The 25,112-nt window shown below is 41.4% G+C and overlaps 3 protein-coding genes across 6 annotated transcripts in view; 1 reads left to right on the top strand and 2 right to left on the bottom strand.

The window, feature by feature from the left end:
• LOC135110284 (solute carrier family 25 member 16-like) overlaps positions 1-3,845 on the bottom strand; it is a 19,153-nt gene extending 15,308 nt beyond the window's left edge. For both annotated transcript variants that reach the window (XR_010273175.1, XM_064022452.1), the window contains exon 1: positions 3,720-3,845. Coding sequence is in view for 1 of the 2 variants with exons in the window: in XM_064022452.1 (XP_063878522.1) it covers positions 3,720-3,810 (91 nt within the window). In the remaining variant the exon portion in view is untranslated. The remainder of the gene's footprint in view (positions 1-3,719) is intronic.
• A 362-nt stretch (positions 3,846-4,207) lies between these two features.
• Positions 4,208-11,141, top strand: LOC135110283 (peroxisomal membrane protein PEX13-like). The gene is made up of 7 exons (XM_064022451.1): positions 4,208-4,452; positions 5,475-5,717; positions 6,194-6,310; positions 6,476-6,606; positions 7,098-7,363; positions 7,598-7,796; positions 7,890-11,141. Exons 1-7 carry the CDS (start codon positions 4,370-4,372, stop codon positions 8,717-8,719), a joined length of 1,869 nt encoding a protein of 622 aa, XP_063878521.1. The 5' UTR covers positions 4,208-4,369; the 3' UTR covers positions 8,720-11,141.
• On the bottom strand, positions 11,137-24,885 carry LOC135110282 (ankyrin repeat domain-containing protein 26-like). Of its 3 annotated transcripts, none has more exons than XM_064022449.1 (10): positions 24,632-24,885; positions 23,344-23,491; positions 22,557-22,734; positions 22,163-22,360; positions 19,242-21,971; positions 18,885-19,141; positions 16,624-18,622; positions 14,995-16,251; positions 14,649-14,806; positions 11,137-14,344 (listed from the first exon to the last, which is right to left on the bottom strand). In XM_064022449.1, exons 2-10 carry the CDS (start codon positions 23,484-23,486, stop codon positions 14,197-14,199), a joined length of 7,068 nt encoding a protein of 2,355 aa, XP_063878519.1. In that variant the 5' UTR covers positions 23,487-23,491; positions 24,632-24,885; the 3' UTR covers positions 11,137-14,196. The 3 variants fall into 3 exon arrangements, with proteins under 3 accessions (XP_063878519.1, XP_063878520.1, XP_063878518.1); XM_064022450.1 differs by having other exon boundaries at positions 22,557-22,677; XM_064022448.1 differs by having other exon boundaries at positions 22,557-22,737; positions 24,632-24,884.
• Positions 24,886-25,112: the final 227 nt, after the last annotated feature.

Genomic DNA, 25,112 nt, shown 5'->3' with positions numbered 1-25,112 from the left:
AATACCTACGCCTTCTGTTTGTCTTTTCTTCTAGGAAATATACACTGTTTTCGTTTTTTTTTTTTTTTTTTTTTTTTTTTTTTTTGTGGGGGTGGGGGCTTCTGTGAAGCACGAGGGCGCGGGACAAGCGCACCTGGGAAGGTCGGAGACAGTCAGGTCAAGGTACGAGAGAAGTGTGACTTTTCTAAGAGATATATGTATAGTAAATTACACAACAGTAGTAGTAGTAGTAGTAGTAGTAGTAGTAGTAGTAGTATATAATATTGGTAATATTGGCTCTAACCTCAGCTCACTGGACCGAAAGGAAGGATATTTCAGTATCCTGGGGTACTGAAAGTGGAGGGGACCATGTCATGGTGGCCGCTGCCTTTGAAAATTTTGACCAAAATGGACACACCTGAAGAAAATGTTTCACTTGCATTACCGCTACACACACACTTACAGGATGAGACACCACCAGCAGTCTGTACAACACTGGGAAGATAACAACATACAGCAACATGTAGATATGCCTGGACTGTGTTTACCCTGGCCCTAAGGACAACATCTATCAACTCGACACAACCTTCCAGACAACTATCCCCTCTTCTTCAATGACACTCAACTGTCCCCCTCTTCTACACTGAACATCCTCGGTCTGTCCTTTACTTATAATCTGAACTGGAAACTTCACATAACTCTAGCTAAAACAGCTTCTATGAAGTTAGGTGTTCTGAGACGTCTCCGCCAGTTTTTCTCATCCCCCCAGCTGCTAACTCTGTACAAGGGCCTTATCCGACCATGTATGGAGTATGCTTCACATGTCTTGGGGGGGTTCCACTCATACTGCTCTTCTAGACAGGGTGGAATCAAAAGCTTTTCGTCTCATCAACTCCTCTCCTCTAACTGACTGTCTTCAGCCTTTCTCTCACCGCCGCAATGTTGCATATCTAGCTGTCTTCTACCGCTATTTTCATGCTAACTGCTCTTCTGATCTTGCTAACTGCATGCCTCCCCTCCTTCCACGGCCTCGCTGCACAAGACTTTCTTCTTTTCCTCACCCCTATTCTGTCCACCTCTCTAACGCAAGAGTTAACCAGTATTCTCAATCATTCATCCCTTTCTCTGGTAAACTCTGGAACTCCCTGCCTGCTTCTGTATTTCCACCTTCCTACGACTTGAATTCCTTCAAGAGGGAGGTTTCAAGACACTTATCCACCAATTTTTTACCACTGCTTTGACCCTTTTATGGGACTGGCATTTCAGTGGGCATTTTTTTTATTAGATTTTTGTTGCCCTTGGCCAGTATCCTTCCTACATAAAAAAAAAAAAAAACATGACGTGACTGAGAGCTTTCCTGGTGTTCGTCAGTGCCTGTTGGCCTTGCAAAAAACCAATGGTAGATGAGCACTTTGCCGAAAAAAAAGACTTGTGAAGTATCAATGAACATGAAACTTTTGGAGGAGGTAATTTTTAACTAACATTTTTTTTTTCTGTGCGTGTGTATATGCTATAAAAATGACATAGATCTTAGTTATGTAACATTACTGGATACGTCTTCTCCGTTCAGACTCCCCGCCCCTTCACTTCTCTCAGACCATCTCTTCCTCGGCTTTCCTCACTTCCTTGCATCCATGTTAATTCGAATACGCTTAAGTCCACATACGTAAGACTTGAGAACCTCCCTCCCTCATCAACCAGCCAATCCTTCACAGGACGCCGCCCCGCGCTGCTCCCATCTTCTTCAAGGGGAAACCATGCATGAGCTGCTGCGTGCTGTTACAGTGCAAGGAGCAGTCCAGACAGATGAAGTTGCTGAATTGCATGTATTACAAGCACCAAATCAACAACTGTGGCTCAAAGATTTATGCAGTGAATAATTTTTTTTTATATATAATTATGGATAGGAATGTACAGTATAGTCAGTTACAATCAGTCTACAATAGCGTAAATATATGTGAAGTAATAGGTAACGTATGTGCGGATGAGATGGAAGTCAGAGGTTATAATATGAAGGTTACAAGACAAGTTACCAAATAGGAACATCAAGAAACAGAGTGAGAAGGGCTGGAAGTTCTTGGTGTGTAGGTACATAAAAGAAATAAATACTTCTTGCATCACGTGAAATTAACCCATAACATTCACAAAGGTCAAGGTTACAGTGAATTTGTGAACACCAAAACGCGACAGGCAAATTTTGGATGTTAAGTGCTGAAGACAAAGATTATTTTCCAGACTAGTGGTAAGGAAACACACAAATAGGCTGCCTGCAATGGAAGAGCAGGAGCAATCAATATACCTAGAGAGTGAATCTTTGCAATGAGTCTGACACGTATTACATATCCACACCATCTCATCTTCGCGTTTAATGATAACATAACAACGAACCGAATAACATGAATTACCGGTTTCAACGCCACACACACACAAAAAAACTATATTATATACTTCCTACATTACAGTCCCGAGCTAAACATAACAGGTCCTTCTCACCAGACCCAGCGACCGCAGCGGTGCAAGCAACGAGCGTGAAGAGGCACAGGTGTCAGCTGGCGACATTATTCGACTCATACCACCACTTCTTACAACACAGGAAATATCGAGGTATATCTTTCTTGCCACACAGGGACGGGTGTATAAAGCCAGCCTGACATATTTCCACACATATATAACGCATAATTGTAGTATGAAAGTTGTAATATGGTGATAAATACGTAGTTTATGGTGTCAAACATTACAAGAGTCCCGCCATATGTTGTGAGGTGAACGAACATCCCCGCGGGTCCCGTTGCCAGCGCTCTTCCCGCCCCCTTCTTCCTCTCCTCTTCCTACTGAGTGTACTGCTGTTACCTCCCCATCATCCTGTCTCTTGGTGACCCGTGAGCTATCTGTAGCCACGCGGCGCCCACTCCAGTACTGTTAACCCTTCACAGTCACAGAGATGCTACAAACAGGTTTTCCTTCTTGACACACTGCCCTGCATCAGCTGCAATCCCTAGTCTTGCTAGAAAAATGTGTGTATGTGTGTGTGTGTGTATGTGGGTGTATGTGTTTACTCCTGCTCGCCGCTCTGACTCTAAATACTTGCCATTCAGAACTGGTCTCACTTAATGTAACACAAGATTTGCTATCCCGCAACTCTGCACAGCCACAGCGTAAGGCAACTATATGTTCTGTCAAAACACACACACACACACACACTCTCTCTCTCTCTCTCTCTCTCTCTCTCTCTAGGATCACTATACAGTTTCCCAGTCAACATGATACGATAATGGAAATCTGTGAACATACTCGCATAATGAAAAGGATATAATGTCGATAAACTACATCCCACTAATCTAATACTAAAATAATTTCCTTCCGAGAGATACTGATAATTCTCAGAAAACTTTTTTTTCGGCAAAAAATTCGAGTATTATTTTTTCATAAGATTAACCAGAAGAGTAAGATCACATTACATCACACTTATCTCTGTTCACTTCGTAGATCTTTAGTTATGGGGTACATGGCATTGGTTAACCACAGTGCTTCCATTACCGCGGCCTTAAGACTCTGGGTAAAGAGGATACTAAGAAACGTGAGGATTTCATAACATAGACATTTACAGCATCCCTCTCCTGCCGCCTCTCTAAAGGGAACACCACACAGGGGCTAAACACGCCCATTCCGACCACTCAGGGACCTGCTACCTGTATTCCAGCGAGGGTTTCATACAGTGTGATGCCCAGACTTATACTTACCCCCGGCAACGAGGGACTTGACGAAGAAAGACACAGATATTGAGTCCATCCTCACCGAGTGTGTTATGACCACTGAGTGAGCGGCGATCATAAGATTCACACTCCGCTGCCACACGTATGACCAAAAATATCGACATCAGTATATTTCAACTTCACTAATTACCTTACATCTTAATATAACAAATTTTGCAATTCTTATTTTTTTGATACAGTTAGTTTAATTCTAAGTTATAATATTGCTGTGATAATGGAATCAGTTGGTATATATATATCTGCACAAATATTTAATCCCATAAGTGCGCAGCGTAAGTTCGTACCACAAATGCTCCATGGATGAGAATTATCACACACAAAATAAGAAGAAATAAATGAGGTGCATTATACTTTCGCAAAGAAAGGAAAGAGAAAATTCAGAAAAGCCAAAATTGAGTATGAAATCGAAGAAAAAATCGCCTGCTGAAAACACTACGAGGATTACATTAAACGAAACCCGTTAAAAAAGCTAAAAATTATCATCAAGCTAGAGGAATAACCAGCGCGGAGCAGTCTGTGGATGAGGTGCTCAGGGTACATATACACAGGCCCACAGTGACCAAGGACAGGGAAGATTGTGTGTGGTTTATGAGTGACCCGCAGCGAGGAGTGAGGTGATGGCGGCGCCCCCGAAGCCCTGGGAGAGACTGGGAGACGTGAACCACCGGCAGCCCAATTACCAGCCTGACCAGACCCCCTCGTAAGATCCTCATTGTATTTTCCTACTTAATGACCCTCCTCCCTCACTCACTCCCTCTTGTTTCTTCATCTTCCTGAGTTAGACGCGTGGGCAAGTGTTTGCAGTAAAGTATTCGTATGTAATTAGGTGGATTGGAGTGTTGATGAGTGGTGATAACAGTGCTTGTCTGGTTACGTAATGGTGGTTTAGTTTCGAGTCTCGTTTCATGGTCCGTGAGTGTTTTGTCCAAGTGCCTGTGTTGTGGCGGCTATAATGCTTTGTATTCATTACAGTTTCTGGCGTCCGTTGCAATGTCAGGCAGGAAAATGAGGTATTTTTTATTAGTATTGCTTCTTCCAGACCCAGGAAGAAGCAGGCGGAAATATTTGTACTTCTAGGACGAGTCAGGGTCACTGTGTGAAATAAGTTAATCTCACTATCTGCTAGATTAAGAGACAGGAGTGTTGGTCTTATATTGATTTTGAATTCCAGAGAGCAGAAAAAAAGATGCATTGTGCACCACGTATATTGATGTATATTGTTTGGAATGCACCTTTGAGCCAATCTTCAAAAGGGAGAAATGACACTGTGCTGTGATGGAAAGGTTGCATGGGGTAGTTAGGACTAGTCTTGAGTCTTTGGTCCCTATTAGCCTGTGTATTGACATGTTGCACTTCGAAATAGATTAGCAAATGGATATGATAAGTCTTGGTTAAGTAAATGTTATTATGCCATTAGTGTTGCTGGTGGCTCGAGGTTTAATTTGTCTTGTGTCTGGTTGAGCCACTAATGACAATTTGGTGTGGAAGAAAAAGATGAGTGGTGGGGACTTTCTTATAGTTACATCTTACCTTTTTCCTGACAATCCAGCTTGATCCTTAACCCACATAGTTGCCTAGACTGCTTGTAAAATCACTACTTTGAGATATACATGCTTAACATTGTAGCAAATTAATTGCAGAATATAACTGATGGTGTCAGAATAAATTATTTTATAAACAGAATCAGCATTCAGCAGACTGACTAATAACCATGACTTTCAGATTCATCTCCACCTCCCCTTACATGGTGCCGGGGAATGGTGGGGGTGGTGGCATGGGTTCCCCCCTCCCACCACTGCCACCCCGGCCCACTTCCACCATGACCTCATACAACACATACCCTCGCCCAGCATACAGTGGCTATGGCACTATGGGGATGTACGGCAGTGGGATGTATGGGGGCACCTACAGGGGCTACGGCCAGTATGGGATGGGTGGCCTTCCAGACCTACCAGATGATAACGGGTAGGCTGTGACATTTGTGCCATAGTTGTTTTAGTTACTTCTGATTGACATGAACTTGAGATTTGTACCATATTTTTTTCTACTTTGGTGATAGAATTATATGCTTCCATTTTTTTTATATTCTTGTGTATAAAAGTCATATAGTTTGATTATGTCAGTTAAAACATGTCGGTTAACTCTAATACTTTCACTACCTGACAGTTCTTTTTATCATAACTCCCTACAACTTTTAAGACACATTTTTGTACTACAGTCTCAAAAGTTTTGTACCTTAGAAAAGACAGAATTAAATTCCTATTCTTTTTTTCTGACTGCTGAGGGGAATAAATTTTAACAGTGCTCAGAATGGTAAGGCAGGATAACCACAGCAGCAAAAGGGATAACTTTGTTCTGGTACTTCCCAATGAAAAGCAGATAAAAATAAAGATATTTATAGATAAAATTCATTGAAGTTTTCATCCTTGTACCCCATCCAGGTTTCTTCAGATTGCAGAGAACAGCTCCAGGCAAGCTTTCCAGAGCATAGAGAGCATTGTTCATGCCTTTGGTTCTGTCAGTATGATGCTGGAGTCCACTTACCATGCAGTCTACAGGCAAGGCTTCAAACTTTCTTATTCATAATTTGGTCTTTTAGAAATACCAGGATTGAAATTGAGTGGTATAATTATTTACTGTGTCTTTCTTTCTTTGACTTGTTCATAATTTATCAGTATTGAAAGTGAGTTGTAGAAATATTTACTGTGGCTTTGCTTCACCAGTACATTCCGTGCCGTGCTTGGGGTGGCTGACCACTTCAACAGGATGAAGTCACACTTTGCTCAAATATTTTCCGCACTCGCCATTGTTCGGACGCTGCGGTGGCTGTACCATAGACTCCTGTATTTGATTGGTGAGTGGCCTTTTTCAGTTTTTTTTTTTTTTTTTTTTTTTCCCCTTCACACTGGGATCTGTTTTTGACTGATACATAATGGATTTGCAGTTTTGGGATAATTTGCCCTTTACTTTCCACACCTATTTGTGAAATAGTAACAAAAATTATAGACTCTTCATTAAGATGACTCTTTGTACTTTTCTTGGTAATTAATTCCTGAGTTTACTGTTTTATATCCAAAGTTCAATGATGACATTTTTTTTCTTGCCAACTTGAGACAGTATGGGACAGCAGCATTCACTGGATAGACTTTGCATTTTACTAATTTTATTGGTAATATAGTATGAAATCATTCACGTTGTTGCTAAATTCATGATGGTGGATTATGGTTATGTACACTGGGCTGATATCTTCGTGAAATATAGGTAGGCAAGACAAGACAGCACAGCACATCTTGTCTTACCTCCTTACCTAATCCCATTAAAGACATGTTTTTCCCCTCACTCCAGGTTTGAGATCTCAGGATCCAAGCTTAGAGTCAGTGTGGCGCAACGCCAGTAGCAGTCTTCCAGGTGCCTCTCAGCAAATAACGGAGTCTGATATCAAAGCCTCTAAGTCATCCTGGCCAATAGTGTTGTTCCTTGGTGTTGTGTTTGGTGGCCCTTACCTCATCTGGCGGCTCTTGTCCTCACTGGTGCCCACAAAGTCCAAGGCACAAGGCTGGATCAAGGGCCAAGAGGAGCACTATGCAGCAGTGGCTCAGTATCCCTTCCAGGTCACTAAACACACATTACTTTAGTGCCTCAATCTGTTGCACACTCCTTTGTTAAGGCCATTTGTTACCACAAAGATAAAGAAGCAAGTGCATACATGTGTTATGTCTTAACAACAACATGTAAAAATAGTACTTATCCACCATGATGGCAGTATCAGACTGCCACTGTGTGAAGCTTTATTTCTGAATTTTTGTGAATGCTGTAAATTCTAAAAAGTACTGTTGATATTTCAGGCAAAAACAAGGAATGAGCTTTCATTTGTTACTGGACAGCAGCTTATTTTGGCACCAAAAGACCAGCAGCCTAGTATTCAGGGGTGGTTGTTGGCATCCAATGGTAACAGTGCAGGACTTGTGCCAGCAAATTATATCAAGATCATTGGTCTGCGTCCACCTCAGCCACAGCAAGGCAATACCCAGAAGGGACAGAAAGGTTTGAGGTGTTGTACAGTTTCTTCTAATATCACATAAAAGCTGAACTTTATACTGTATCTTTTACTAATTTTTCATTTGATGGCCAACCCAGGAAACCCGATGGTGGCCTCAAGAATTCCCACCATTCCATCCCCTCAGCTGGGGATTCGCCCACCCGTGCCTCAGCACACTGTACCCTACGCGAGGAACTTTGAGGCACAGTCTGGCACACCACACATCCAGCAGAGGCCTCCTACCACAAGCCAGCAGGGGGCACCACTAACAACATGGCAGAGGGCTCCAGTAACAACCTGGCAAAGAGCACCACTAACCCAACAAGGGATACCACAGATACCATGGCAGAGACCACCACTAACCACACAGCAAGGAGCACCACTAACCACACAGCAAGGGGCACCACTAATCACACAGCAAGGAGCACCACTAACCACACAGCAAGGAGCACCACTAATCACACAGCAAGGGACACCACTAACCACTCAGCAAGGGGCACCATTAACCACACAGCAAGGGGCATCACTAATCACACAGCAAGGGACACCACTAACCACTCAGCAAGGGGCACCATTAACCACACAGCAAGGGGCATCACTAACCACACAGCAGGAGGCACCACTAACCACACAGCAAGGAGCACCACTAACCTTGCAGCAGGGGGCACCACTAACCACACAGCAAGGGGAACCACTAGCCACACAGCAAAGGGCACCAAAGAGTTCACCAAGCTCACCTACACTAACCCAGCCAGCCACACCTCTCACCAGTCACAGTTCACCATTACCTCCACAGAACACTCCACCCTTCATTCCTGAGAGTTTGGATGGGGCAGCCTTACCGGAAACAAGTCCACAGATGGATGGAGGAACTTTTAACATTGACGAGCCTGATGGTACAAATGGAAATGATGATTTGGAGGAGTAATGTATAAATGTCTTTTTCTCCATTTTGGTGCTCATAACAGCTTAGTAACTTCATAGAGGTCAGAGGAAAAGCTGTCTGGTCAGTCTATAAACTATTAGAATTAAGTGGTATATTCAGCTGTATAGCTATGTTTATTCATAAAATTTACTTAGTTGTAAATATATTTGAGCCAAGATTGTGTTGGCCTCCTTTCACATCTTTTTGTGATGTACACTCATCTCAGTCTGATAACAACAGTCTGCATCTGTGCTTTTAACTTCAAAAGTTCTTGTTTCCCACAGTTTCATTCCTTCAGCCTTTATAATGTTTAGTTGACCTGACAAAAGTGGTTGTGCTTTAAAATTACATTGAAACCTTAATGTAGTGGCTCATTGTGTCATGGAGTTATAAAATAATATTTTAATTTGTGATTGCTATAGTATTAATTGGTATTTGAAACATTTGTCTTTCACTAATATATGTGGATGTAAGACTGTCTTGCCTACCATGAAAGGCAATAAGCATATTTTGTGATGTGCAGTGTCCAAATATTCAGTTAAAGCAGCATTATTGAACATATATAGTGGAGAATATTTAGAAAGATGAACTATACATGTATCCATATATATACCTCTTAATATTTATTTTTAAAAACATTAGTTTTATTGTATCTGGAAAATATATTTTGAGAGTTTTGGTTGTGCAAGGTTCCCATTCATCTCATAATCCTAGTAGTAGTTAATTTGTGGATGGCTTGTAAGAGACAGCAAAGGCCAGTATGAGTAAGTGTGCACAAATGCTTTTTAGCAAGTTCTCGTGCTTCTTGGAGTTAGTAAACTACTGACTGTTTATGAACAAGTGACACAATTATGCATCATATTGATGTGGAAAACATTTTGAAAGACATGAGCAACTTATACTTGCTATCGTATCTTCCTCCGAGTTTAATTCTTCTTAGGACAGATGATCATCTAGTGATAGACTTTGGCTCCCACCAAGACATGTTTAACATTCATCCCTGCACAGCCTAGTCTTGCACATCAACCTGCTAGGATTCTCTGAAAAAAAAAACTATATTCCCACTCAGCCTTTTCCAAAAATTTTACCATAAGTATTAACACTCCATATCTCACAATAAGAATTCCACCTGAATAATGATGTTTGTGAAGCTACACTTTAGCTTCAAATCTGCTGATGCTTGTTTAAATCTGATGACGAATTCCTTATGAGTGTACTGGAGATTTTTAAAAGACTGATTAACTACCTGTATTTCAGGAATGTTGATTTACTTTTTAATAACTACAGATCACCTGTTGTGGGTTCATTCAAATTAGTCCTGCACTGAATCAGCAGCAGGTGCCCAACCCAGGTGACTGGCAGTAAATACTAGTGTAGCAGAACCCAAACCAGAAGCAATAACCATGTAGAAGCTCCACCATGTGGCACATTTTCATGTACAGGTTAGAGGTTTCCACTTTCAGTCAGCAAATGACATTTTGCTGAAACATTACAAATGCAAGGAACCTTATTAGTAGCAAAGTGTTGGGAGCCTCAACACAGTTGTTTTGGCAGACCAAGGAGTAAACAGAGTAAATGTCTGTTACAATAATTTTGATGTGTTCAGATTCTGTTAAGAAAATTTGACTTAATAGATAGATTTTTAACTAAATATTTGAAAGAAGCTATAATCAGTGTGTGATGCAGGTGGCAGCTGATAAGCACAATGTGACATTACTGTACAGTGTAGTGGGAAGACATTCCAAGAACTTTCAACATCTTATTGGCAACATGAAGTAAGTTGTCACTGCCTAAGCTTTTACATAGGACTAAGGAATACTGCATACATATGACATGAACGCTGTGGAATACCTCATGTAGCTCCAGTACAATTATGGGATCAGATATATTCGATTCTGTGCAAGTCATTAACTTGTATTGTGATCTTGTGTCAAGGGAAGCATGCAAGATACTGAGACCATGAATAGGTTAAACATTACCACTTCTACTTGTGACAGCAGAATTATCAGGCATTGAGTACAAGGGGGTTGTCTAAAATTTGTTCACAAAGGCAAGCTGATGTATACAAAAATAAAAATGATAACAATGATCCCAGTATGTGTGTGTGTGTGTGTGCATATGTGCAGTTTTAAAGCAATAACCACATAGCAGGAATGTCACGTGCATTACTGATCTCATTAGAACATGTATGTGACAAGTTAGAATTTGAAATTACCAAGACAGGTCTGTGATTTGTATGAAGACCGTAGTGAGCTAGGAATGTCTAATGAATGAGGAAACAACAGGATTTATAAAGAATGTGTGTGTGTGTGGATGGATGGATGGATAGATGGATGGACTGATAAATACTATATGGCCTAAACTTGCAGCTAACTCCACAACTAAAATACTTTCTATTGTGTCAATAAAAATACACAATATTAAATGTGTTTTCTTTAATGTACAAATGGAGGCTTGTGAATATAATTAGGTAACTTATTAAAAAAAACAGCACCTAACATGCCTTCCTACAAAGTGGATGACATGTTGCTTGGTCCCTTGTGTTATGACCAAATGCATAGACAAAATAAGAACACCTTAGAGTAAGAGGAAATACTACCAGTACTTACTATAGCATATCACAGAATGGAGTTGTACACCATGAAGTCTCTAACATGGACTGGCTTAAAATTTCAACAAACAGGCACATTTTTGTTTGTGTACAGCACATTTAAGAGGAGACTCGGTTTTTCAAACTAAAATACTAAACAAAATCATTCTCATTTTGCTATACAGTGCAACCTCGGTTACCAAATGTCTCCCTTTTTGAACAACTCGGTTTTCAAACAAAAATTTTAACTCATAATTGCTTCAGTTGCTGTATCATAATTCAGTTTTTGAATGAAGTTACTTGATTTCAAATACTACAACATATAGCAAAAGCTGCCATTTATTACTAATTCATAGTTTCTACAAATATTTCCTTTGTTTTTATATATTTGGAGGAGAAACACGGAGGGTAAGACAGTAATTCAATCTTTGAAATAAGTTAAATGTGATCCTATTGAAGAACCTCAATGTAAACAAACAAGGTTCACGGCTCAGGAGTAATCCCAAGCCTCCTGTGGCTCTATGACCCACAACACCATCACTACTGCACAACTGCATTTTTCCAGTAGCTTTTCCCTGCAGCAAATTGATCACCTTCATTTTGGCAGTGAGTGGGTTGCTCCTCTCTGTGTCACTCTATAAGACTTCTTGCACTTGACTGGAGACAAAGAGAATGCCTGCATGGTCTAAACAATATCTTTTGATTAGTTCTGTTACTAAGTTCATTCATTGCATCCTTTCTGGATTGAAAATTTCTAAACTGGAGATGCTGTGGAGCAGCCATCTTAGCAATGGGAGCATCAGTCATTGTCACTAAGACATGGTGGACGGGTATCTGAAAACGAATTAATCTATTTTACATTGATTCCTATGGGGAAAATAGTTTCGGCTTTCTAACGTTTCGGATTTCGAATGGCATTCAGGAACAAATTAAGTTAAAAAACCGAGGTTCCATTGTATTCTATTTCCAGTAGCGTTTTTATTTCTTAAGCCTACACCCGAGATAATTTGGTTTGGCAACATCACAAAGTGTGTCTTAGGAAACATCAGATGTTTTATGACTAATTTTCATCAATGAAAGGATGCTGAGTTCAATTCCATGAAGTGCCTGTCAAGGTGGCATTCAAACTGGTTGTGTCAGCTGTGCTGCAGCAGACATGATGACCATCTTGAATACTTCCAGTGACAAGGACACTCATCAGACATAAATTCAGCAAGCTGAAATTATGCACGCCATCTAACACTGTTTATATCCTATAGCACATTTTGGGAATCACTTTCCTTTTATAATTAAACTTTCCCTTGATGTGTTTATGGCACTGAGAAAGAACACATTATGAAGCCAAAACATGGCACTGTTGTGGTATCCTTCCCCTGCAGGTGCAGCAGGGAGGCATCATCCACCCTCTTGGCACTGGCTTATGATAACCAGAACTCATTTACAGTGGAACATTGGACAAATGCATTACTTGTATTCAGAACAATGGAAATATTAACACAACTTTTCATGTTATATATCACATGTAACAAGGTGAGATTCACTGGTACTGACCAACTACACACTGCAGTAACTAAAAGATGTCCTTCAAGTTCTTTTTTCATCATTACTTATTTGTAAGTCATCAAGTCTCCCCTTAACATAAAAATAAACTAACATCAGATCATAAGTATCTAATTCAATAATATCACAGTTGAAGAGATTTTTTAGGTGGCAGAGGAAGATTGTAGGTGAATGGTGGTTGTGTGAGTGGTGCTGAAATATACACACTGTGGATCAAAGCTGCTCATGTCAAGGACAGTCTTAACATTAAGGCACAAATTCCCTAGAGAATACTACACTAAGGCAAGGATATAGCACTTATTTACCTGTAGTATTGTTAACCTGTCACTTCTACTCTACAAAACACATGCTACTTTATTACTTCTACAATATAATCAGGTTTTAAAAATAAATGGCAAGTTTTTTTTAAATGTGGCAAGCAAGGATAATCTTAAAATTACAGAAAATGCACAAGCTGAACAAGTCAGCCATGCCAGACACAGACAACGGGTGCTTCATGACCTGCTATAACATTTTTGGTACATTAGTGAGAGAAATGACACTAACAGTGGCAATGAATAATGCTCAATATGGACCCTTCACCTTGATTTGTATGTGATGAGGGATAATGATGATGATAGTGATGATGATGATACTCTTATGCATAATAATAATAATAATAATAATAATAATAATAATAATAATAATAATAATAATAATAATAATAATAATAATAATAATAACAATAATAATAAAAACATACAATGGCCTCTGAACTCTGCATAATACGCAGACATCTTTACTGTGACGAGGCACTTCACATACTAATACACTCTCACATTTTAGTATAAATATGTTCAGTAAAACTCAGCATACTATACAAACCATGTACAACTACAGAATTGGTCCCTACTTATTCACTACAGCATTACACTTATACAACATGCATCTATTGGTCCAACATTTCAGGAGATACAGCAAACATTCAGGCCTTCACACTTGTTCTTATCCTTGTGTCAGTTCACCATGACTGAGTTTAAGACAGCCAATGCAGACCATTCTGTCAACCACCAAACACTATGCAGGTTTGTTAATATTTGATGCTTTGCAGAGAAACTGAGAAATGTTATACTTGACAACTTGCAATTCCATTTTCTAAAATTATGAAACTTGCTTTCTGCTCAATAACTTCACCAAAACCTGAAGATGCTACACATTAACACTGCATCAACTTTTTCATCCCTGACACAACCAATGAACACACAACACACACACACATACACTTGCTCTCTCACACAAACATCATTACCAAGAATATAAGGCCGCTGGTGCTTGGGGAACTGAGTGGAGCTTAAATCCCATACTTCATCTTGAGGAGGTCCACATATTCATCTCTGGACTGTTCAAGATCCGGCACTCTACTGTGGTGTTGGCTGTGCTGTGGGGATGGCTGCAGTGGTGATATCTTGGCTTGTGGCTTATCATCAGTGATGCTGTGCCTGGTGGGGATAAAGAAACTCAATATTTTCAGCCTCCTTACATTGAGATGACCATTCACAGTTTTTTCTGGATATTATAGTATCAATGTTTCTTTAGATGTAAATAAGTTCTCATAGGTTTTATATTGTATTCTAGCTCAATAATTCCAGGGATGCTGTCATGTTAATCCTTTTCAATGTCTACCATATTAACATGTCCTAAACATCTAGCACTGATTATGAAAATGTATGGTGTTGAAATGTGAAGTGACAACGATGCTATTTCTGATGGGCAAAACTATGATATATGACACATGGCCAGTACCTGGATGTGGTGGAGGAGTTGAGGTAGGACTGCAGGGTGCGGTCCAGGACATCTGCATGAGTATAGTGGTAGCTATCAATGTTGGCTGGTGGGGGAGGAAGCTGCATAGACACAGGAGGAGTGAGCTGCCCAATGAATGAGGATGTTGCCAGTGGAGTCTGAAATTACACAGTCTATTTAATCTGGAGAGTTTTATGAAGCCATAAGTGCTCCAGAGTGATGGTTTTCATTACAATTATTAATGAGAATAGTAAAGTGTATATGTATTTACCAATTCCTTCATTAAATCAATAGAAAATTTTGTAATGACATGAATTAGCTGTCACTGTTTTCTTCTTATGTATACCTTCAAGTGTTTGTCTATTTCCTGTAAACTGATGGAGAGTTGATCGTCATGGTGTTTCCTTGTGGTGGTGAGGCTATGGTTGAGGTCTGCCTGCTGCTGGTAAAGAGCCAGCAGCCGGTCATGCCGCACCCGCCAGGTGTCGCCTCGCTCATCCAGCACACTCAGCTTGGCATTCAATCGGATCACCTCCTCCGACTTCCTGCTGAGTTCATTCTTCAGTTCTTGCTCCCGAGAGTGTTTGCTTTTGGTCAACGATTCTTGCTGCTTGTTTTGCTCCTGGATGATGTGGTTCAATTCAGCAAGTTTGGAGCTCAATTCCAACTGATACTTGTTTTCTAGTTCCTTCTGCATAACTTGTAAACTTGCCTTTGATACATAATCTCTTGATATCCTCTTCTGTAGATCATGCAGTTGCTCTTCTGTTTTTCTCTGCATCTGTTCAGTAAATTCCTTCTCCTGCTTGACCAGTTCAAATGAAAGCTTCTCCTCCTTCAGTTCCATGATGGTGTTTTTGAGTTCAAGTTTCTCTTTGTTTACAGCTTCAAGTTTTTTTCTTAAGGTTTCCATGGCAGCTTCCCTTGACTTGATCTCCAGCTCCAGCTCTGTCTGTTGAGTCTCAATGTCCCGCACAGCCTCCTGCTGCTGCCTCACGTCACTCAGGTCCCTCTGCAGTTTTGTCACTAACTCTTTTGCTTTCTTTAATTGTTTTTCCAGATCAACTTTGGAATTTTTCTCTAGCTCTAGACCCACCTCTGCTTCCCTCAACTGCAACTCTAGCTGGTGTGCCCGACTTTCCTGCTCAGCACACCTCTCTTCAAGTTTTTTCTTTTCCACTTCAAGTTTCTTCAATTCCTGCTTCCAGCTTGCCAGGGTGTCATCCTCATCAGTGTCCCGTCCTGTTGGGGGAGTGCGCTGCAGAGATGACTGCTGGACATAAGACATTACTTCCTGCATCCTCTTCTCTGTCATGTCCTTAGCTTTCTTCAGCTCCTGCAGCTCTCCCTCACACCACTGCCGCTGGTGCTGCTCAGCCTGCAGTGCCGCTGACATCTTGGCGTGCTCAGAGGAGAGGCGGAAGTTCTCCTGGCGTAGCTTGACCGTGTCCTCACTCTGGGCTGCACTCTTGGCTGCCTCCTGCCGCACTTCTTGTTCCTTCTCTTTTAGACTTGAGGTCAAGTCACGCATCTTATCTTGAAGAGTCTCCATCTTCACCTTCCACTCTTCCTCCTTACTTTGGAGGGATGCCAGAGAAATTTTCTGTAATAATAACAAAAACCATAATTAAATATTTTCTAAGTATGAACATATACTGCTATTGCTATATCATAATACACTACCTTGTGCTTGCCTTATATTTATTTCACAATGTAAATGATGTTTAAGTGTGAAATTTTATATATATATATATATATATATATATATATATATATATATATATATATATATATATATATATATATATATATATATATATATATATATATATATATATATATATATATATATATATATATATATATATATATATATATATATATATATATATATATATAATTTCACACTTAAAAAGCACAATCTATCAAACATTACCACAAAAAGAAGATAGAAAACAATCCCTTTTTAACAGACCTGTAGGTTCATCTTCTCCTGCAGCTGCTCCCAAGCAGCCTGTCTGGTAGACAACTCGCTCTCTTTTTCCTTGACAGCTTCCCTCAAGAGCTTCACTTCTGATTGGTCCTTTGCATTCTGTCCTTGTATCACACCACTATGAATTTCCTTCTGTAATTTCTCCAGCTGCTGAATGATGCTGTCAGTCTGATACTTGAAGCTTTCTGAGGCTTGCTGATGGTAGGTTTTGAAGGAGGAGACAAAAGCTTCGTCCACTAGGCTGCCCGGTGTGGGTGAGCTGCGTGCCTTCTCCACACTGGCCTGCAACTGTGCAAGGCCACTGTGAACACCAGACACTTGGCTCACTATCTCCATCATCTGTCTTGTTAGATTGGAAGCTTTCTTGTCCTCACTGATGCTTATGTGTTCTGCTACTTCATTGATCCTCTGCACCACTGTCTGCTGGAGGTGAAGCAGGTGGTCCTGAACTATGCGGAAATTTTCTTCTATTGCCTCACTCAGATCTGAATTTGCTTCAGACAACCTAAGCTTTACAAGTGTTGTGAGCTGGTCATTACTGTCAGTGATTGTCTTGGTCTGCTCCATTAAAGCAGATTGGTTATGTCTGGAGTCAGTGCTTACAGCTTTGATCAGTTCCTCAAGTGCTTTCATGTTATTGTGTAGGTCACGAGATAGCTGCTGCATGCCATACTGCACTCCTGACAGTTCCTCTGAGACACAACCTTTTCCACCAGGAATAATGAGGGACTTTTCTATGGAGTCCAGCTTCTCAACTACACCTCTGGTCAAGTTTCCAGAAACACCACTGTCATCTGACACACTGGATAACTCAATGACTTTCTTGATTTCTGAAAGTTGGGCAGCAATGTGCTGCTTGAGATCATGAAATCTTTCTGTATCATCATCATTTCTTTTGTCAAGCTGACCAGAGAGATTTGTTAGAATTTTGTTGTTTTCATGTTTCTGCTCGACAAGTGAAGCAATGAGAGCTTTCTGTTCAAGATGACTTGATGCTTGATTCTGTAATGCTTCAGTGATTCTGCTGTCAAGATTATCTAAGGTGGATTTCATATCTAGGTTTATCTTCTCAACTGTTTGGTGAAGGTTTTGCAGATCTGCTTGGGAAGGTTCATTTGACAGTTCCTTCACAACTTCCATCTGTGTCTGCAATGTGTCCTGCAGTTGAGAGATTCCCTCCTGAACCTCCACCAGCTTCTCATGATTATGCGACTCTGTGGTGTGCTGCAGTGTGGTGTTGAGGGTGCTGGCCAGCATCCCCATCTGACTGGTGAGAGCTTTGTTGATCTCCTCCACTGCAGACACATGACCATCTTCAGAGGACCTCAAAACAGATTTTATATCATGTGAGATATCTTGTAGAGCATTCTCCAGTGATGAAGTAAGCACATGAACCTGTGAATTAGTTTCTGACACAGCATTTGTGGTATTTGCAGGAGTTGCCAAACTCACTGCTTCTGTTTGAATTCCAGTCTGCTTATTGAAGATAACTGTCTGGCATGATGAGTCACTTACAGTACTCTTCTGCACACCAAAGCCATCCTGGCCAACCTCATCTGTCTGGCTAAAAGCAGACTTTCCCATGAATTGTGTCTGAGAGGATTTAAAGGCTCTCTGTGGGGTGTTTTGACAACTGGCATGCACCATAATGACCCTCTCACACTGGGTTCCTCTGTCTCTCAAAGAAACATCTTTGCATTCAGTCCTGTTCATATTTTCAGGCTCAGTTTGTATGGCCTGAGTTCTAGTTTCAACATTACAATAAACTTTTAGTTCATGACTAGAGCCTAAATGGCTCAATTTCATTTCTGAATCTGCTGCTTCTGTTTGGGAAAAGGATTCACACACTGATGGTGTGGCTTGTGTCTGCCTGTCCTTTCCACCACTCAGGCACACCCAGTCAGTCTGGGCTTGTGCTGACTCACGTGGTGCGATGGCCATCAAGAAATCCTCTGTCTGGCAACTTTTCATTGAAACATACCTGCAATATAATAATATGTAAAGTTATGACTTTACATACAGAAACTCACCCATCCCAATTTCACAGAGTCTCCAGAAAGTAGAATAAAATGAATCACCAACCTATTTGTCAATAAAATAATTGAAAAGGCATGTGATTAGCAGAGTTCAATCATTCAGTGGAGAATTGTAAGTAAGGGTGTCTAATAAGAGTGAACCTTAATTCTAACCAAGCTGAGAAAATTTTGAATATACTGTAACTACTGTAAGACTGGTTCACTCACTTGGTCTGAGAGGAAAGCTCTTCTAATTTATCTTGTAAGGTGAGGTTGATTCTTTCCTTTGTTTGCAACTGAACCATGAGAGAGTTCACCATCTGCTCCTGCTGCTGGGCGTGCATCTGGAGAGCCCCACACTGCTCCTCCAACTCACAGCACCTCTGCTGGGCGTCCTGTAGGGTGTGGTCCTTGAGCAGTGAGGAGTCCTGCTCTGTGCGTCCCTGGTACTCCAGCTGCTTGACTCGTGCCATCAGGCTAGATATCTGGCGACAGGAATTTGGTTACAAACTGTCTTGCAAAACTGAGAATTTTAACTTATTGAGCATGTGTCAAAATCACCTCCTACCAAACTCTCCTGCTCACCTCCTGCTGCATCTGATGGGAACTCTGCTCCTGTTGTGAACTGAGAAGTCTTGACTGTTTCTCCTGCTGTTTTAAGGATGAGACTCGAGCCTCCAAGTCCTTCCTGCGGCCAAACTCCTTTTCCAACTTGAGACGCAGCTCTCTCACCAGGTCCTGCAGCTGGCCCACATTGGATATGTCAGGTAGCGTTGAGAGTGGGGCCAGCAGGGAGTCCTTCAGCCCAGCATTGATGTGGGCACTCTCCTCTGTCTCAGTTGAGGTGACTGACATCCTATCCTCTCCCTCCTCCAGGCTGTGAGGTGAGGCCAGGTGCTCCAAGGCAACAGATTCCTCATCACTGAGTACCACACCACCCAGGCCACTCCTCAGGCTGTCCTTGTGTGGTGCCTTCACAACTACCACATCCAAGGAAGACAGGGGTAAGGGTGATGTGGATTCCTTTTTACTCTTACTTGTTTTGTCACCATCAAACACCACAGATGGAATTTTTCCTCCAAGAGCCTGAGCATCTCTGGTACTTTGTTTTTTGTCTTCTTCTCTTGGTGAGGGTGAGAGACTCTTCTGTTTCCTGGAGGCCAGTGACTTGTTCTGTGATAAGAAAGACTGCTGCTGTTTTTCCTGTGAACTTTGCTCTTCTTTAGACACATTTTGCTTTGGTAGAAGCAGAGCTCTGACTGCATTGATGGGCTGTACTGTAGGGCTGGTGGCCTTCACCTTGGAGGCCAGCAGGTCCTCCACTCCACTGGACCCAAAGTCATCATCACTCACGTCCTGGGCAGTGTCTCCGTTGTCCACATCCACCTTGGCACTGTCACCTGCATCATTATCACCATGTCCATCTCCTTCTGCCTCAATGTGTGCTTCTTTCTTTGCACTACCAATATTATAACATGCTCCATCCACAGCCCTGACTGTATCTTCCTTTTTTGATTTTCCAGTACTGTCATCTAATTTGTGTGAACTTTCAGAATTTTGTGGACTGCTGCTGCTGCCACTGGAAGACTTTGGTTTCCTCCTCCTGGGATTCGCTTCCCACATCTCCTCCACCTCCTGCATGGTTCCCTCCCGACCCAAAGTCCCCACCACAGTAGATAAAGTGCTAGTGCATGAGCCACCGGCCCCGCTGGCTGGGGGAAGTAGGACACCACTGCCTTGTGCTTCTTGTGAACTCTTTTGTGATTTTCCACTGATTGGTCTCACCTTGTCTGTTTTCTGATGGCCAGGCAAGCTGTCCAGACTATTGCTGTCTTTAGATGACTTTCTTGATCCTTTACTGCCATGCGATTTGGATTTGGGACTGTCCCAAGAGTCTTCATCAACAGCCACCTGCTTGGTCAAAGACGCCACTTCCTGCTTCTTTCTCCTGTGTGGGCGAGATGAGGCAGACTCATCTTCATCACTGTCACTATCAAATATACTGGACTTTGGATGGTGAGGCTTAATTTTCCTTGGAGACTTCTTGGCTGGAGACTTGACTAGAGATTCTGGGGAAGAGAACTTACTGTTGCCACTCCTTACAGAGCTTAATGGTGGGGACACTGACCTCATACTGCTTTTATTCTCAGGACTGTTACTGTGATAATTTGCTGAGGCAAGTGGCTTAGATGAAGGAGGTGTGTGTTCAGACTCACCGCTACACTTCTGCTTATGCTCTGCGGAGGTCTTGTTCCTGGGACTAATTACAACCTTGGTGGGTGTTCCCTCCAAAGGCAGATCTGGTTTTTCCTCTTCAAAAGAAATATCTTCATCTGAAACCTCATATTTCATGTCATTAAGACCTAATTCTAGCATCAGATCATCCCTACCAACCCTTGATTTCATGATAGGATCTTTTTCCCTGTCCTCTTTGGATTTCCTTAATTCACTACTAGAATCAAGATTTCCCACAAATAGTCCTAGGTTTTTAACTTTTGGCTTCTCATCTTCAGAAGACGATTTCCAAGAGTCATTGTCCTTCACACTATCTTCTTTCTCCTGCACATCATCACTCCTCCCTATCACAAGCTTGTCCGAGGCAAGACTTGAGGAACTGGCATAGAGACGGGGAGGTTTGGGAGGTCCCGTGGCACCTTCAGGAGGTTCTGTGATGGCAGGCACGACATTTTCAGTGGATTCATCAGAGGATGGAAGAAACTTTGTCAGATTGAGCTTGGGTTTCTCCTTGACAGAATTTACATCACTAGTGTCACTCCAGGAATTGTCAGCAGCATCTTCTTCCTCATTATCACAGGGCTTCTTGATCACTCCTCCAGCTGCTCCTTCTGTCTGATCACTTCCTTCATCACTAACGCTCAGCAAACCCTGAGGAATCAAGGACACTCCCCCTTCTTTATCCAGAAGTGTCTTCAGACGGTGATGTAACTGGTTGTGGTTGGTGAAGCGAGCATAGTCAGCTGCCGTCCACTTGCTGGCATCCACAGGAGAAATGTTGGCACCATTGTCTATCAGAACTTCCACCAAGGGCACACTGCCTAGCTTGGCTGCTACCATGAGAGGTGTCACTCCCTCCTTGTCTGCCACATTCACACTTGCCCCGTGCCTTAGAAGAGCCTCCACAGCCTCCTCTTGGTTCTCAGTGCAGGCCACATGGAGAGGGGTCCGGCCCAGAGTGTTGGGGGAGTCACAGTCACTGCCACACTCCAGCAGCATGATGAGAAGATCAGTTGCTCCTGTCTTGGCCACAAGGTGAATGCTGCTATTGCCTTGGTAATCAGTAACATTCATGTCAACCTGAAAATAAGTCACATTTGCAAATCAGAATAAATGCATGAAAATACCAGTGATTTAATATAAATTTAAGGTAAAATAAATATATTATTCAATAGTAGACTCCTGAGTTAAACAGATTTATATCTGGTCCAGTTTGGAATCTGGTCACATTTCCAAGTCTTGAATTCTGAAACACAAGAAGCAAAACTTACTCTTCTCTGGAGCAACATCTGAACAATGTGTTGCTGGCTCTTCTCCACAGCCCTGAGGAAGGCAGTCATACCAGCATTATCCTTCAGCTCCACATTACTCTTGCTGCCCAAGAGGAAGAGCAGAGCATCACCATGCCCCTGAGCAGCAGCATGATGTAAGGCAGTCTTGCCTTCACTGTCCTGGGCATCTACAGGTACCTGCATGATGAGAGTATATCCAGCCTACGCACACCCTGTACAATATATTAATATCTATGCCAATCAATTACCCCTCTCCATATGGTTGTCTTACCTCTTCCAGCTCCCCACTGACTCACCACTAACATCAGTCATCCACAACTCTACTTGAGAACCAATGCCTTCTTTTGAATTTGAACTTTTCTTCAAGACTTACTTTCTTGATGAATTTCTTCAGCTTGTTGATGTCCCCCAGATAGGCCCACTTGTGCAGCTTGGTGAAGTGTTTGTCCACCTTGCTGTATGGGTCAACCTGGGAGGTACCGGAGGACAGCCCACTGTTGAAGGAGTCCAGAGACTGGGTTTCATAGCTGTAGTAGGAGCCTCTCTGGGGACTGCTGGAGTAATATAGGTGCAGTTCAAGTTAAGCTTCATGTGCACTAAAATTCTTCATCAATAAAACTAATTAACTACAACAAAATCAGACTCAGTAACATGAACTTCCTTAATGATGTATCAAAATTATGATCCTGGAATTTCTGATTTCAAAGACTTAACAACAACTGAAAATGTAACTCATAAATATTCTCTCATCTCTCTGTCTTAACTGTAAGTTAACTCAAAACAAATCTGCATTTTTGGGGTTCTTGTAGACAAATTTATCATTAAGTAAAATGTAAATAAATAAACTTTGCACCCAACAAACAGAGATGTAAATAAGTAAGATAGATATTCATTGATCACAGAAAATACACAGTACTATCATATACGATGGAAGTAAACGGTCCAAAAATACCAATAAACTTTAAACAAAACCACTCTACCATTAAACACACACACACACACACACACACACACACACACACACACACACACAACAAAAGACATAAATATCACAAAAAATATCAACAATTGAAACCTTAAACTCTGCATCTATAATAATGAATCTATGACTTTTCTTTCTGACATTAACAAGCCCTGGCCTGCATGAACTGAGTACACACCTTGTTTCGTGTAGAGGTCCCGACACACTCCTACGGGAGGCAGACAGAGCACTGGGCTTCGGGGTGCTGGCTGACGGTTGCTCCTCACTCCTGCCACTGGTCAAGTTTGCTACTGAACCGATGACTCGCCTTAGTTTCTTCATTTTGTCTGCAAAGTGTGTGTTTCATGAATTGCTTGTCCTTTTGTGTTGTTGTGGCAGGACAGTGAAAGCCAACTAGGATGTATTAGTCTTGATGGTCATGTCAGTGTAATCAGTAAGTAAGTAAGTAATAAGATTCACGCTTGTTTTCTTTTCATTATTTTCTTCTTGGGAGAGTGCCGCTCTAAATGCTACACTGGCAGTCTCTACTCAGTGACTCCCAACTCTAATCTCTTCAAGTATCAAGAGATTCCTTACCAGCTGAGTAAAACCAGACGAGTATTTCATCCCATCATAGTCCTTACATGAACCAATCACACTCATACCTACTCAGCCACACACACAAAGAGAGGAGTTGTAACTATGCTCTACAAATGTGTAATGAAAGAGAAAAGGTAAATGCAGAAGACATGTCAAGCAGAACATCTAACAATAAGAGGACACAACAGAAAACACAAGAGGAGATGAGGAAGTGCAAACAGAATAGTTTTCCCACCCCCAAAAAAATGCACAATCAGGGAAAGTGTTGAGTGTAAGAGTGTATGCAAATATAATATACATAACATTTAAAGAAACACGTGATAGTCTGGTCTGAATAGCAGGAACAACAAGCCTGAGCCAATCCTGTAAAGATACATACAAGCTGGTAAGATAACACATCAGCATTTTCATTCAAAAACTTGGTTAGGTTAATTAATTAATGTTAGGTTTAGATTGATTAAGCTCATTAATTTCATTGCTGATTCCTTCATTGCATAAATCACGATTTGGAAAGGCCATTTTGCTAAGACATAAAGGTAAATTTTGAGAAAACATGGTCTGACTTTAAGTAATAAGAAATAATGCCAACAGAAGCAATATCTCAAATTAATAGATTAAGGTTGATTCCAAAATCCCCAGCTGGTAAACTCACACACGGAATATAATGGAAATAACCTTAGCCTACTAATTTTGAGAAAGTAACTATTTATTCCTGGGCAAAATGGGATGCTTTATTTCAAACCGTGATGTACTTAATGGAGGATGTAGCTATGAAATTAATGGAGTGAATGAATCAAAACCTAACCTAGCCCTCAGACGTAAACGCTATTGTCACTTCAATATCCTCCCCCCGCACACAAACTCAGCCTTGACCTGCCCGCACTTACCTCAGGGGCCGCGGGAGGTGGGTTCTGTCAGCTGCCACAGGGAATATTAGGGCCACACATCACGTTACATGTCAGCCCAGCACCTCACACGAGCCTCCCCAGCCGGGGCGCGGTGCGGGGGGCGCTGCGGGGCTCAATGAACACAGAGGAGGCCAACATGTCACCACCGCCACCACCACCACAGCACTTCTGTTGTGTTTACTTCCACTCTGGGAGAACGTGCTACCTTGCTGTGATTCAGGAGAGACTGCTCTGTTTAGTTAGTTTGGTTGGATGGTTGTTTGGTTATTTATTTATCTATTTAGTTAGTTTGCTTGTTTGTTTTATAGCTAGTTATTTAACTAGTTGATCTGTTAGTCACTTTTCTTTTTTTTCATATTTATTTTTGTCAGTGAAAGCGGCCGAAAAAAAAAATAATAATAATAATAATAAAATAATAATAATAATAATAATAATAATAATAATAATAATAATAATAATA

The sequence above is a fragment of the Scylla paramamosain genome, chromosome 20 (genome assembly GCF_035594125.1).
Source record: "Scylla paramamosain isolate STU-SP2022 chromosome 20, ASM3559412v1, whole genome shotgun sequence".
Classification (NCBI taxonomy): Eukaryota; Metazoa; Arthropoda; class Malacostraca; order Decapoda; family Portunidae; genus Scylla; species Scylla paramamosain.
The sequence above is the reverse complement of the archived record's forward strand: the minus strand, read 5'-3'. Positions and strand labels throughout refer to the sequence as shown.

What these genes read in the sequence shown, in the direction of transcription:
- LOC135110282 (XM_064022448.1), bottom strand. Translation starts at nt 23,486, where the DNA reads ATGAAGAAACTAAGGCGAGTCATCGGTTCAGTAGCAAACTTGACCAGT. An exon ending in GGACCTCTACACGAAACAAG is followed by an intron (nt 22,738 to 23,343) that starts GTGTGTACTCAG and finishes ATATTACTCCAG; the next exon opens with CAGTCCCCAGAGAGGCTCCT. An exon ending in AGATGTTGCTCCAGAGAAGA is followed by an intron (nt 21,972 to 22,162) that starts GTAAGTTTTGCT and finishes ACTTATTTTCAG; the next exon opens with GTTGACATGAATGTTACTGA.
- LOC135110283 (XM_064022451.1), top strand. Translation starts at nt 4,370, where the DNA reads ATGGCGGCGCCCCCGAAGCCCTGGGAGAGACTGGGAGACGTGAACCAC. An exon ending in ACTTACCATGCAGTCTACAG is followed by an intron (nt 6,311 to 6,475) that starts GCAAGGCTTCAA and finishes TTGCTTCACCAG; the next exon opens with TACATTCCGTGCCGTGCTTG. An exon ending in TAGACTCCTGTATTTGATTG is followed by an intron (nt 6,607 to 7,097) that starts GTGAGTGGCCTT and finishes CCCTCACTCCAG; the next exon opens with GTTTGAGATCTCAGGATCCA.